Source organism: Sarcophilus harrisii, chromosome 5, assembly GCF_902635505.1.
Source record: "Sarcophilus harrisii chromosome 5, mSarHar1.11, whole genome shotgun sequence".
Lineage (NCBI taxonomy): Eukaryota > Metazoa > Chordata > Mammalia > Dasyuromorphia > Dasyuridae > Sarcophilus > Sarcophilus harrisii.
Window position 1 is genome coordinate 92,253,026 of NC_045430.1, and position 16,001 is coordinate 92,269,026.

At 36.9% G+C, this 16,001-nt stretch overlaps 1 protein-coding gene across 2 annotated transcripts in view; it reads right to left on the minus strand.

Annotated features, from left to right (window-relative positions):
• DIP2B (disco interacting protein 2 homolog B) overlaps positions 1-15,503 on the minus strand; it is a 196,289-nt gene extending 180,786 nt beyond the window's left edge. The window contains exon 1 of one of the 2 annotated variants that reach the window (XM_031937900.1): positions 15,046-15,365. In XM_031937900.1, the coding sequence (XP_031793760.1) occupies positions 15,046-15,145 (100 nt within the window). In that variant the 5' untranslated portion in view covers positions 15,146-15,365. Of the gene's footprint in view, positions 1-15,045 lie in introns of both variants that reach the window. The other variant, XM_031937901.1, reaches the window with a different exon arrangement.
• Between the last annotated feature and the right edge of the window lie 498 nt (positions 15,504-16,001).

Sequence of the window (16,001 nt, forward strand, 5' to 3'; positions counted from 1 at the left end):
GATATCGAGCCATTCTCCAATTGATACATGGTCAAAGGATATGAACAGACAATTTTCAGATGATGAAATTGAAACTATTTCTACTTATATGAAAGAGTGTTTCAAATCACTATTGATCAGAGAAATGCAAATTAAGACAACTCTGAGATACCACCAGATACCTGTGAGATTGGCTAAGATGGCAGGAAAAGATAGTGACAAATGTTGGAAGGATGCGGGAAAACTGGGACACTGATGCATTGCTGGTGGCGTTGTGAACAAATCCAACCATTCTGGAGAGCAATCTGGAGTTATGCTCCAAAAGTTATCAAACTGTGCATACCCTTTGATCCAGCAGTGTTACTACTGGGATTATATCCCAAAGAGATTATAAAGAAGGGAAAGGGACCTGTATGTGCACGAATGTTTGTGGCAGCCCTTTTTGTAGTGGCTAAAAACTGGAAACTGAATGGATGTCCACCAGTTGGAGAATGGCTGAATAAATTGTGGTATATGAATATTATGGAATATTACTGTTCTGTAAGAAATGACCAACAGGATAATTTCAGAAAGGCCTGGACAGACTTACACGAACTGATGCTGAGTGAAATGAGCAGGACCAGGAGATCATTATATACTTCAACAACAATACTATATGATGACCAGTTCTGATGGACCAGGCCATCCTCAGCAACGAGATCAACCAAATCATTTCTAATGGAGCAGTAATGAACTGAACTAGCTATGCCCAGAAAAAGAACTCTGGGAGATGACTAAAAACCATTACACTGAATTCCCAATCCCTATATTTATGAACACCTGCATTTTTGATTTCCTTCACAAGCTAATTGTACAATATTTCAGAGTCTGATTCTTTTTGTACAGCAAAATAACGTTTTGGTCAGGTATACTTATTGTGTATCTAATTTATATTTTAATATATTTAACATCTACTGGTCATCCTGCCATCTAGGGGAGGGGGTGGGAGGGTAAGAGGTGAAAAATTGGAACAAGAGGTTTGGCAATTGTTAATGCTGTAGAGTTACCCATGTATATATCCTGTAAATAAAAGGCTATTAAATTAAAAAAACAAACAAACAAAAAAAACCCAACATCCCTTACACTCACTTCTGTTTTGACTTTTCCCCTCCCTCTCTCCACCCCTTCCCCCAGATGGCAAGCAGTCCTATACATATTAAATTAATACAATATATGTGTGCAGAACCGAACAGTTCTCTTGTTTCACAGGAAAAGTTGGATTCAGAAGGTAAAAATAACCTGAGAAGAAAAACAAAAATGCAGTTTACACTCATTTCCCAGTGTTCTTTCTTTGGGTGTAGCTGCTTCTGTCCATCATTGATCAATTGAAACTGAGTTAGATCTTCTCTTTGTTGAAGAAATCCACTTCCATCAGAATATATCCTCATACAGTATTATTGTTGAAGTATATAAAGATCTCCTAGTTCGGCTCATTTCACTTAGCATCAGTTCATGTAAGTCTCTCCAGGCCTCTCTGTATTCATCCTATTGGTCATTTATTACAGAACAATAATATTCCATAACATTCATATACCACAATTTACCCAACCATTCTCCAATTGATGGGCATCCATTCATTTTCCAGTTTCTAGTCACTACAAACAAAGCTGCCACAAACATTTTGGCACATACAGGTCCCTTCCCTTTTCCTTCTTTAGTATCTCTTTGGCATATAAGCCCAGTAGTAGCACTGCTGGAGCAAAGGGTATACACAGTTGGATAACTTTTGGGGCATAATTCCAGATTGCTCTCCAGAATGGTTGGATTCGTTCACAACTCCACCAACAATGCATCAGTGTCCCAGTTTTCTCAACATTCATCATTATTTTTTCCTGTCATCTTAGCCAACTGAAAGGTATGTAGTGGTATCTCAGAGTTGTCTTAATTTGCATTTCTCTGATCAATAGTGATTTGGAATACCCTTTCATATGGGTAGAAATAGTTTCAATTTCATCATCTGAAAATTGATTGTTCATATCTTTTGACCATTTATCAATTGAAGAATGGCTTGATTTCTTATAAATTAGAGTCAATTCTCTATATATTTTGGAAATGAGGGCTTTATTAGAACCTTTAACTGTGAAAATGTTTTCCCAGTTTTTTGCTTCCCTTCTAATCTTGTTTGCATTAATTTTGTTTGTACAAAGGCTTTTTGATTTGATATAATCAAAATTTTCCATTTTGTGATCAATAATGATCTCCAGTTCATCTTTGGTCACAAATTCCTTCCTCTTCCACAAGTCTGAGAGGTAAACTATCCTATGTTCCTCTAATTTATTTATAATCTCGTTCTTTATGCCTAAACCATGGACCCATTTTGATCTTATCTTGGTATACGGTGTTAAGTGTGGGTCCATACCTAATTTCTGCCATACTAATTTCCAGTTTTGCCAGAAGTTTTTGCCAAATAATAAATTCTTATTCTAAAAGTTGGGCTCTTTGGGTTTGTCAAACACTAGATTGCTATAGTTATTGTCTTATTTTGTCTTGTGAACCTAACCTGTTCCACTGATCAACTAATCTATTTCTTAGCCAATACCAAATGGTTTTGGTGATTGCTGCTTTATGATATAGTTTTAGATCAGGTACAGCTAGGCCACCTTCATTTGATTTTTTTTTCCCCTTAATTCCTGGGGGTCATCTTTCACTCCTCACTCTCTTTTACCCCCTATATACAATCTGTTGCCAAGGCCTATGGATTTTATTAGCATAATACCTCTCACACAAGACTCTTTTTCTCCCAACTTCAGACTGCCACCAACTTCAGGCCTAGATCACTGCATCAGCCTGTCACAAGTCTGTCAAGTCCATAGCCCATTCAGCATATTCCCCACTACATAGTCTTCCATCCAATGACATTGGCCTCCAGCTATTTCTAAAACAACATATTTAATCTCTCAGTTCAAGGCTTTTTCCATATGTCTGGAAGACTTCTCCTTCCTCATCTCCATTTCCGGGTGGTCTGGCTTCCTCCAAATCCTACCTAAGGAAATCTTACCCAATCCCCCCAATTGTCGTGCCCTCCTCCTATTTATCCAGTGTGGATCTTGTCTGTCTGTACTTATTTGTTTGCTTGTCTCCTGTGTTAGATTGTGTCCTCCTCAAGGGCAGAGGCTGTCTCTTGCTTTTCTTTGTATCCCCAGAGTTTAGCACATGTCCAATGAATTAATAAATGATAACTGAATGGCAAATGTCCTATAGGCATCTGAAACTTAACATGTCTGAAAAAGAAATAATTTTATTTTCCCAAACACTCACCATCCTTTAAAATTCTGTATTTCTGGCCAGAACCTTCTAGTCACCAAAATTCATAACTTCAGAGTCACAGTTGACTGCTAACATTCCCTACATCCAAATGTCAACTCAGTAGCCAAAGACTGTTGTTTACAAACATGTCTCACATTGGTTATCTTACTTTAGTTCATTCAACCTTTCACCTGAGCAGGTACAAATAGCCTTTTAACTGGTCTGCCATCCTTTTGTATATCCAAAAGCACTAAACCATAGATCCTCCTCTGATAAATAAATAAATACCAATGGTTGCCTGTAATCTCACAGATAAAATGCAAATTGTTCTATATGGTATTTAAAGTCATTTCCAGTCTGATTCCAAATAACATTTCCAGTCTCATTATATAATACACTCTTTTACATATATTTCAGTCCAGTCAAATTGACCTTCCTGTCCCTCATAAACGATGCTTCACCTCCTTCTGAGCCTCTTCATTGATTCCTATGAGGTACCTTATAATTTTCATCCCTCCTACAGTGAGTGAGTGTCTTTCTGGTGGACTATTTATCAAAGCCACATTTATTGCATTTTTGTGGGGTTTTTTGGTTTTGGGGGAGTGATTTCCCTGTCAAAAATAACAACAGTTTTGGGTTTATATTCCAAAGAGATACTAAAGAAGGGAAAGGGACCTGTATATGCCAAAATGTTTGTAGCAGCCACTGCTAGAAACTGGAAAATGAATGGATGCCCATTAATTGGAGAACAACTGAATAAATTGTGGTATATGAATGTTATGGAATATTATTGTTCTGTAAGAAATGACCAGCAGGATGAATACAGAGAGGCTTGGAGAGATTGACATGAATTGATGCTGAGTGAAATAAGCAGAACCAGGAGATCATTATATACTTCAACAACGATACTGTATGAGGATGTATTCTGATAGAAGTGGATATCTTCGAGAAAGAGAAGATCTAACTCAGTTTCAATTAATCAATGATGGACAGAAGCAGCTACACCCAAAGAAAGAACACTGGGAAATGAGTGTAAACTGTTTGCATTTTTGTTTTTCTTCCCAGGTTATTTTTACCTTCTGAATTCAATTCTTCCTGTGAAACAAGAGAACTGTCCGGTTCTGCACACATATATTGTACCTAGGATATACTGTGATATATTTAACATGTATAGGACTGCTTGCCATCTGGGGGATGGGGTGGAGGGAGGGAGGGGAAAAGTCTGAACAGAAGTGAGTGCAAGGGATAATGTTGTAAAAAATTCCCCAGGCATGGTTCTGTCAATAAAAAGTTATAATTTAAAAAAAAAAAAGAAGAAGAAGAGATGCTGAACCTGTCAAAAGTCAATCATATAAGAGAAGCCCAAATAACACTATGGCATTGTGATGAAAGTGTTTCATGATTTAAAAGGTCCAGGTTCAATTCTTACCTCAGAAACTTACTGGCTATATGACCTAATAAAATTCATTTACCTACCAAAAAACAAAACAAAACAAAACAAAACATTTTGTCAGTGCTAAAGCACTGGCTAGCTTTCCCCAGCTCAAGAAGACTGAGGTTTGACTCATGGGAAAAATAGGTAAGTTTGATAAGATTCTTTCAGACATGAGTTATAATGAATTCAAAGATAATGAATAAACAAGATACATGTAGAAAAAGGAGGAAGAAATTCTCCAATCTATAGATGAGGCTATTCAGGAAAGTGTTAAAAAGTAGGCTCACAGGAACATAACCTGTATTTCTCCTAACAGCAATGGTTCAATGCTTGCTAATTCAGTGGTTACAGTACTTTATAGAACCAAGAATGATGAGAACTGACTATATATAAGCACTTGCAGTGAGCCAGGAACTTTGCTAAGTGTTTTACAACTATTATTTCATTTGATTCTCAAAACAATCTTAAGAAGTAGGTGTTATTATTATCCCTATTATATATCCCTATCCCTATGAGGTTAAGTGACTTCCCCAGTTTCATATAGTTTGTAATTTATCTGAGGTAAAATTTGAACTCAAGCACTTAATTCCAGATCTGATGCTCTATCTACTGTATCACTTAAAGGCCTCCTTGAAAGCAAGGATTTCATTTTAAACTATGTTTTCCCTAAATATAAGATTATTAACCCATTGAAGGGATGGAAATAAAAGATCAAATGTTGCAACAAGGGTCATATCTTTCACTTAATGTCCATCAAGTAATAGAAGTAAACAATAAGTAAGGTGTCTAATCACATTTTTGCTTCAATATTTTTATGTTTTTATTATTGTTGTTACTATAAATGAAAGTCTCAACCTGACCCTTACTATTCAAGAGTTATTTAAAGAGTACCTAATACATATTCAGCATTATGCTAATTTCTTTGCAAGTACAAGTCCCAATCTCAGTTAAAGTTTATACTGAGGAGAGAGATGGAATGATGGCCTAAAAAGTCAAAAGATTTGAAGTCAAAAGACCTGCACTCAAAACCCACATATTTACTGTTTTCAAGGTTTCAATTTCCTTAACTATCAAAGAGAATGAGTATTTGTTCTACCTCCTTCATTAATTATGTACATGTTGGTAGAGAAGAAACAGCCCATGACTAAGTGACAAAACAAATAGTAGAGTTAACAGTTATCCCTTCCACATGTGAGAGGGAAGTTAGAAGTGCAGGACCCTGAGATTTGGAAAATCCACATAAATTTTTTTGGCCCTTCCTTTGTACTATAGAAAAGTCTTAATTTTTTCTTTTTCTTTTTTAGGGTGTTTACAGTACCTAATTGTAAAATCTGAATAAAATATTTTTCTGTGTTATCTGCTAGGCTTCTGAAGCCCTAAATGTAGGCTTCTACCAAACTCCTCCCAAATTCCCATTTACTTTTTTATGCTCCCCCCAAGATATATCAAAACCTATGATTTTGCATGAGACTACAACAAAAATCACATCTTTTACTACTGGAAGCTTTCTTAATCCTGGTACCTAGTGTTATTTCTTACTTGTCCTACATATAATTTACTTTGTATATAAATGTTTCCATATAGTCTCCTGTATTGGATTGCAAACTCCCTGAGGGTAGGGACTATCTTTTGCTTCTTTTTGTATCCCTAGTGTTTGGCACAACCCATCATAGAATATATTTTTAAAACGTTTAGTGACTCACTGAATGCTTATTGGAGATTCAATATTGAATCAGGAAAGGTCAGCTTTGTTTTAGATAGCTATGATTATATGAGGGAAAGGAAGCATTTTAGGAATCATGTTAATGAGACAAAAAAAGTATAAGTAATTAAATTTCACAAGATCCAAAAACTAGTTATAGGCAACCTCTACCTTCAACAAATGAAGACTACAACTTAGAAGAGCAATGCAAGAGAATGCAATAAAAGCAAAGGAGTGAGTAAATCCTTCAACCATGTAATCAGCTAATTATTTTTCTCAAATATTTCAAGGAAATTCTGGACCAGACATTTCTATAAAATATTGAGAATTAAAACATATTCAAAGCAATATTATACTTCAAAATAATTATTCTGGGAGCTTTACATGTCATGTAATGAATTATCTTTCAATAGTCAGAACATTTTTGGAATTCCTCTTTTGCAACTGACTTGGAAGTTAGCATATGAGTCATAAAAGATATTCAATCTTCTTTTTTTAGTCACACTTCATTTTGAGGAAAAACCAGTATTATCCACCTTTATTATCTTGTTTCACTAGACTTGACACTGAATGACTTTGAGTCATTTTCAAAAATCAAATCCACCTTCAAAGGAGAAAGATTTGGCATGTTGAAATATTCACAAAGACAGTGCAGATTCTTAAAGAACCTCTGAAAGAGTTTCAAAAACGTTTTGACAAACTGCATCATTATTGAGATAATGTACTTCACTTGCCTAAATGGCTAATTTGAAGGGGGCAATACACATTTGGAAACATAAAATCTGATACATTTGTTTAAAAGAAAATTGGACCTTACAATTTATAGCCTGAAATTTGAATTTAATATGTAATATGTACCTAGATGTTTTTCTGTAGTCAATGACAACAATATATGTTCTCATAAGTAGGCCCTCTTACCCCACTATATAGCAAATCTTATTACAGTAGTAGGAGTAATGATGATTTCTTCAGAATTTATGAAAAACATTCTACAGCACTTTTCCACAAACCAGATGATTTCCTATACTTTATCACCTTTCACTTTTCTTTATCCCACATTCCTCACACTAGGCAAGTAGTTAGGCACTGGCCAAGCATTTACTCCAGATAAATTCTGAGCTGTTATTGAAGAGATCATAGAAATATGGTATAGTAGAAAGGAAAAAGGAAGGATGTTGCTATATAAGTCCTAAAAGACTATTCAAACACGAAAAGGGAGAATCCCTTTCTGTGAAAGATTCTATCATTTTAGTGTCCTACCCATTGTCATCTTTGGACTGTTTTTCTCCCATCAGAATAGTTGTGTTTTTTCTAATATGTTCCAAGTCTACCAGCCATTATCTTTGTAAAATTAAACTAAACTGTTCCTGGCCCAAAGTGATAATACTTAACTCAGACTCTCATTCTTTATCTACAGGATCAGGAATATCCAGATGTTACAAAAAATATATTCAGGTACACTTTCTTGCTCTGGACCATTATGCAACTGTGCTTAGATTCACAAACTTTCTGTAATTGTGTAAATGGGAAAAGTATCAAGGTTACTAAAAACCAGTAGGAGCAAATGAAGGCAAAATGAGGTCTTACTTTTTATAATAAATTATGATTATTATACCCAGCAAGATAATGAACCCATGCAATATTTCATCTATAATCAGAAAAATATATATATTTTAAGGACACACCCACATCAATGCAAGAGTATACATGTTCTATACTTTACATAGGTAGTTTATATATCATAACACTCACCACAGATTACAATAAGGCAAGCTAAAAAAAAATAAATAAATAAAAAGGAAAACTTTTCTAAAAAAAAAAAAAAAAAAAAAAAAAAAGTCTTCCAGCAGTCTTAAGAAAATGTCACAACAAAATCAATACACTAATCAGCCCACAAAATTGTCAATTACCCTGCCCACAATTATAGTCACATAATAAGAATATATCTGAGCCAATTCCAATAGACTTGTGATGGAGGTAGCCATTTGCATCCAGAGAGAAGACTGTGGGAAATGAATGTGGATCACAGCATAGTATTTTCACCTTTTTTGTTGTTTGTTTGCTTTTTTTATTCATTTTTTTTCCTTTTTGATCTAATTTTTCTTATGCAGCATGACAACTGTGGAAATATGTATAAAATAATTGTACATCTTTAACATATATTGGATTACTTGCTGTCTAAGGAGTGGGATAAAGAGGAGAGAAAAGATTTGAAACACAAGGTTCTGCAAGGGTGAATACTGACAACTATTTATGCATATATTTTGAAAATAAAAAGCTAAAAAAAAGAGAATATATCTGATAGCCATGATAGGGCTATGTGGCATTTTCAATTAACATCTTTTTTTTCTCTTGCTCATGGTCTGATTCCTTCCAAACCATTTCCTCATCTTACTATAAACTTGACTTCCTTATTTTCACAGTTCTTATAGACTAGGTCAATTTTAATTCATCATAGAGCTCCATTTCTTTCTATTACACAATATAATCCGATGGTTTTCCTTTAGATATTAGGTCAATGACATAGTCTTAACCAAAGGAAATCTAACTCAATCTTACATTAAAGATGTTCTTCCAAAAAAGTATGGTTTATCAAAGATAGATTAATAACTATTTAGATCTCTCCAATCTAAAAAACAACAAAGAGAACCAACCTGATCACAATTATATAGAGTATTGTAAAAGGGAACCAGGGAATCAGACTCTGCTTTCAAATTACTTGTTAGAAAACTATGGATGATATTCCTACCTCAATGTTCTCAATTTCTCAATGAGTAAATCACTACCTACCTTATATCACACCTCAGAAACTATAAGCAGACTGCAGGAAATTACCTATAATAATTTTCCCAAAAGAAGGGTACAGAAGTATAATTAGAAAAGGAAATGGATCAGTATTAAAGAGAAAACATATAAATAGCTTAAACATCACAATGGTATTGACATAATATAAAAAAATAGTAAACTCGTTGTGAAGCAAGCTTGGCACAATCTTAAACTTGGACTTTAGAAGATTGAGGTTTAAAAGCTACCTTAGACACTCAATAGATATGCGAGTATTGACAAGTCACTCACCTTTGTCTCCCTTCATCTGTAAAATGGGGACAAGCCTGGAGAATCTACATTACAAGGATGTTGTGAGATCCAAATGACGCATATAGTGCTTCAAAATTTTTAAAGTACTATATAAATGTAAGTTATTATTATTAAGAAAACTACCAGTAATTAAGTAGACACCCTATATACTTATATTTTATTCAATGATCTCAAGATACTGCTTCCTACTTCCAAAGAACATCTTTTAAACATCTAAATTCCACATTTACTTCTCACCCATCACAGAACACACAATCACAAAAAAATCAGAACTGCAGGTAACCCAAAGGGTAGTGCAAAGAAGAATAAGGCAAAAAAATACCAACAGAATTTTCAGTTAAGTATAAAAAACATATAAAGAGGATATACGAGTGGAGAAGGAAATTAACTTCTTAGATAACAAGAGCAAGAAAGAAAAGATGAATGTCCCTGGTAGTTTGTGGATTTTGTGTAATATTAAGAAGTATCCAAAGCACTTAGAAAATCCTCTATGGAAGAATTTTGGAGACATGGCTATAAATCCCATAGGCTAGGAAGGCATAAATGATTTGCCATCTAGCTTTGTAGAGAAAAGATCCATATCAAGAAGATGACAGACCCATTAAAGTATGTAAGTATTTTTCCCCCAAAAAATTGTTTATTTATTTATCTCCTGGATCCAAAGTATTTTGTTACATAGGCTTTTCAGAGACTAGGAATGACATGTATGTGAATAGCTTAAGTTCACATCTTATCAGAAATAAAAATGTAAACTCCCCTGATGTATGGTCAACAACTAATTTGGAAGGTACTTCATAAAGAAGTACTTTGACACCAAATGAAAATTCAATTTTATCCTGAGTACTACATAATGTGAACACTATTACTATAGACTGTGAAAACAGACCAAAAAAAAGGCCGAGAAAACAACCAAATAAAAAGTCAGACCTAAAATCAAACCAAAATTCATGCCACAGTGGCACTTATAGTGAGCCACAAAAACTAGAGAACAATGTCATATTTCTCAACTGATTTCCAATGATAACATTTGTATTCATCTCATTTCCACCTTTTGCTATTTCATCTAAGAAAAGCTCATCAATTTCTAAACTCTCTGCTTCACAACAGTAGCTTTTGCTTTTGGTGTGAAAGCAAGTCAAACTTCTATCATCAAATCTAGTTAGTCAGCTGTTTAAAACAAACTAAATATCATATGACCAGATTACACACTTTGCAGCAAATAATGAGACATATGCTTGATATTTAACTATTCTGTTGATTTAAGCTATGACCAAAGTCTAAATTAAAAATCAGTTACAGAAAAATGTAATGGTATATACCATTCAACAAGAAATTCAGATAGGCTATAGCACATCCTAAAAAAAGGATACAATTAATCAAGAAACAATTAAGTATCTACAAAGGGCAGGCACAGTATTAGGTGCTAGAGATAAAATTTAAAAAAAAAATTATATATATATATATTCTCTGGCCTCCAGAAGCATAAACTCTGCCAGGGAAACAATATCCATGGGCAGGAATAAATATATACAAAAAAAGCCCAAGTTAATTTTTATGAGGAAGGACAGCCAGGTACATATTCCTTATGTACAAGGCTTCAATAAAAGGTTTCATCCTAGCAGAGTTTGGAAGGACACAATGAATTCTAAGGAGGGATTCTGGATAGAGAGCACAACAAAAAGTATGAAAACAAGTGACAAAGTATTGTATTGAAGAAACAGGAAGAATAACAATTTGTTTAGACCATATGAAGGGTAGTATTATATTTTATATGATTGCAAAGGTGGGGTGGGACCATGTTTTGAAGAATTTTAAAGGCAGAGAGACGTGATCAGACACCGAAGTCACTTTGTGACTGTGTGAAAGTTGGGATAAAAGAAAAACATTAGAAAGAAAAACTAATTAAAAGGTTATTCAAATAGTTCAACTGGGAAATGAGGAGAAATCAAGGGTACTTGTATAGGGGTTAGCCTTGGAGAAGTCAGTGGGGTAATGATGTCAAAGAAATATTACTGAGAGGGAAGGGAAAGTAATAAACAATTCTAAAACATGCCAGGCTAAATTCTTTACAATTATTATTCTATTTCATCCTCTTAACAATCCTAGAAGGTAGATAGTATCACTATCCCCATTTTACAGTTTCGGAAACTGAGACAAAAAGAGGCTGAATGACTTGCCCAGGGTCACATAACTAAGTTCCTGAAGCAGTTTTGAACCAAGTCTTCTGGACTCTTGGCCCAATGCTCTATCTGTCCCCCTTCTCTCCTCTGATAATCAAAAGATATTTGGAAAAACACATTAGAGAAAATTTTATTGGAATAAAATTCGTCCTCCACAGTATGATTAAAATAGCAAGAATATTATGCTACCAACATTTAACTGGGGTGGTGTTTTTGGTTTTTGTTTTTTTTTAAACTATTCACATTCCTCAGAAACAAACCCCATCTCCACGCTATGAGTGGTATTTTAAGCAAGATAAACTAGAGATGAGCTCTTTTAATCACATTTCTACACTACCTTTTCTTCAATTTCTGTGACTGACACTTACATTTGTAGAAAATACAGAATTATTAGAATTTGTAGAAAATACAAATCTTCTGAATAGTTCCCCCCAGCCAAAAGATATGCTATTTGGAATAACTGTGGCATAATGCTACCTAAGGGAATAATCAATAAGTCAGCAACTATTTATTAACAGTCCACTATGGGCCAGACAGGCACTATACTATAAAGCAGTGGTCCTCAAAGTGTAGTCCAAATAATTGTTGGGGGCTACAAATTCAAAATTATTTTTTATTTCTAATATAGTAAATAGCTCTAAAAATAACCCATGTGAACAAAAACTTTTTGAACAGATCCTTGATAGTTTTTTAACATGAAGATACTGAGAACAAAGGTTTGAGAACCACTGCTATAAGGAATATAAACACAAAGAAAGAAACAATATTTATTCGCCTGAAATAAGCTTAAAAAAAGGTCAAAGTACCTAGTTAACCATTTCTTACTCCCATAACATGCCTCATAAGAAAGCAAACTGTGTAGCTAAAGTCATTAAAAATACTTTAGCCTAACAATTCACAGTTTGTAAGCTATTAACACTTTTTGAAAAAGAGAGGCATGAGCATAATCACTTGAGAGTTTTCTAAGAAGTTATTCAAAATTATCTCTAGAAACCCAATGTAAACAAGTAATCAGAGAATGAGACAAAGCACAAAGTAGATATACAATAAAAGGAATCTTGAATTTCCCTTCTGTACAAAAACATATGTAGGTTTTTTGAACCCTTCTATTTCAATGATTCAAAATACTCAATGTCTTGTTTATAAAAGTAAAGAGGGCTGGAATACATATTCTCTAAGATTTTCTATTTTAAGATATTATAAAAATGAAGTCAATTTCACAAACTCTGAAATCAGTTATTGCTGAAATCCTTAAACCCTGCTTCAATGCTTCACTGTAAAGTGAAAATGACACATATCCAAGACTCTATTGGCCTAATGCAATCTCTGGCAGGTCTTACCAGAAGATTTTAAGGTTCTACGAAACAAAGAAGGGAAGCAAAAGGGCTCGTTCAACTTGTTCAATCACAGTGAATCATGAAAACAAATACTTTGGTATAAAGGGTTGTAATCTTCACATTTGATGTCAGGCAACCCCCTCCCTCCAACAAAATATATAGCCCTTAAGTAGTAAGACCTTATTTGGTTCTATAACAAAACTGTGTAGGGAAAAACGACACTTTCCATGTGCGGAATGGATAGCCAAATAAATCCATTTGTTTTTATAATGTTTCACAGAGAAAATTTATGTCAAAGAAACTATCTTTGGACATTAAATTCTGCTTTCAGTATTCTCATAGAAGAGTACAAAAAATTTGGGGGGCTTCTGACAAGGTCAGAACATAAACATGAAGCTTTCCATAGAAATACCCTATTAATTTCAGTGAAACATGTAGAAGAATAACTTTAAAATTAAGTGAACAAAATTCCTCTCCAGGATTTTAATAAAAAAGCATTTATTAAACAGCTATTATGTGCCAGGAAATACGTTGTGTTGGGGATACAAAGGAAGCCCCCCCCAAAAAAAAAAATCCTGTTCTGGAGGAACTCACAATCTAAATGGGGGGGGGGGGAGAGAAGGAAATGCAGACAACTATGTAGAAACAAGATGTATATTGAATAAACTAGGAATAAGAGGAGGAAGGCACTTTGTGTCTCCCTTTAAGTACCTTGCCAAGAGCTCTTATGAGAAGAGGTACTTAAATGTTTTTGTTGTGTTTAATTTTTTTCAATTCATTCAAATGTCACACTTTTCACAGGGCTTTAAAAAATATCTAAGGGACATTTTCTTCTGGGCAGACTAAAAGATAATAGGTGATTTCCCCCTCCCCCCATGTTTAAGTAGACTTCGATACCAATATTACCTTTCCTGCTTTCCATTATATCCAATTCTTTCAAAAGTAACCAAAACCTGGACTCTCTTCACTTGGGAATCTGCCACCTTCATCAATTCCAATTGTCCATCATTTTTGTTCCTGAAAGATGCAGATTCTAAGGACTGTCCATCAAAAGAGAGCAAAATGGGAGCACTGAAGCGATGAAGTGCACAGTAAATAAAAAAAATGCGAGTTTTGTCCCTACAGAGACAGCCTCTGATACAAACAGGAACTTTATAGGGAAATGATCACAACCGCATCACATGCAGACAACACAGCACGGTGTTCTCTCATTGTTATCCAAGGCACTTATTTTGGGGACAACAGTGGTTGATTTTTCGCAGCCTCCTCTCTACCCTCAAATTAGACACAAGGCTTCTCTCCTACTGCAGGGGTCCACAGAAAGAGTGACAAGCTCAAGTGTCCTGAGCAGCGGCTCCGTCTTTCGGAGCATCACAAGTGGAGACTGAATCCCCCCCCCCCCCCCCCCGGGGGGCCGGACCCCCCCCCCCCCCCCCGGAAAGGAAGGGACCCGGAGGGAGGGAGCCCGTCCTGTCGCGGTCCTGTCACGGGACGGACTGACGGACAGCACCCTGTACGCGTCCGGAGGAGAGAGCAAGGAGAACGGCCGCGGACTACTCAGCTGGCCGCGGGCTGGGGCTTTTTTTGCTCGTTATTATTCTATTTCAGAACGGGGAGGAGAGGGCGGGGGTTCACTCCAAAGAGTTCGGGGAAAGCTGCCAGCAGCCCTACCTACCTCGCCCCTAGCGGGAGGGGAGGGGGGGGGCAGCAGCTTTGTCTCGAACCGGAGGTGGGGGGCAGAAAAGGGGAAGCCCCGGCCCGAAGGAAACCTCTCCCCCTCGCCCTCCTCCTCGCCCTCCTCCTGCTGCCACTTCGGGGAGACAATGAAACGACAGCAAAAATGCATCATCCCCGGGAGGAAGTCCTCCCGGGGCAGCCCGGGCGACGAATTTGCTCCCGGTGCTGAAGGGGGAGCTGAGACAGGTGCCTTCCTCCTCCAAAGCCCATCCTCCCGCGGCCGGCCGGCTGGCTTCCTTCCTCCCTCCTCCTCCTCCTCCTCCTCTCCCCCCCGGCCCGGCCCCGGACTCTTACCCTCGGAGAGCTCCAGCTCCAGCTCGGCCAGCTGCGCCCGCACCTCGGCTGGCAAGGCCGCCACGGCGGCCGGCGACGGCTCCAGGCCTCGCTCCGCCATCCCCGCTCCGCCGGCCGGGCTGCGAGAGGACAGAGAAGGGGCGGGCGAGGGGTGAGGGGGGACGCAGGGACACACCAGACCCCACACCCCGGGCTACAAGCTCCCGAGGCAGCTTCCGACCGCTGCCGCCATGCGCGGAAAGTCACGTGACCCGGCCGCGGCGGCGACGGCGAAGGGAGGGGTGGGAAGGGAGAGACGGAGTGAGCCCGACGGGGAGAGAAGGGCGCTCAGGCCCCGCCCAGAGCGGGGAGAGCTGCTGCGAGAGCGCCGCGCCTCCTGCTGGCGCCTCTTGGAGCCATGTTCCCTCCCGCTATTAGAACGAAGCGTTTAAGGGAATGAGGTTGGGTTCCTATCCATCTAATCCAGGAATTCTGAAGCTTTCACCTTCTGAAACACAAACAGATACAGGCGTGTTTTTAGATGCGTTTCCTTCTGGTTTTTTTGAACATTCATTTTTAAATTTTGAGTTCTAAATTCTCTCCATCCCTTCAGACATTTTAAACATTCATTTAAAAATTCTGAGTTCCAAATTCTCTCATTCTCTTGAGCTCCAACTATTGAGAAGACGAGCAATAGGATACCCATTATACATGTGTTTAGGTGGCTTTTAGGTGGGTTTTAATGGTAAATATTTTACAATTGGTTAATCTCCATCACTAACATTTTCTTCCTTACTTTCTTAAGCCTAGGCAACCAATAAAAATAATAAATCGAGTTCCTAGTGTTTGACAATTTCCAAAAATCACCCTGAAAATTTAACAATTGTCTCTTTTTACCCACTTCCAACTGGATCCAGAAAGAGAAATTAAAGCAAGTTCATTTTAAAATGTTAATTAATTTAAAATAACAATAATAA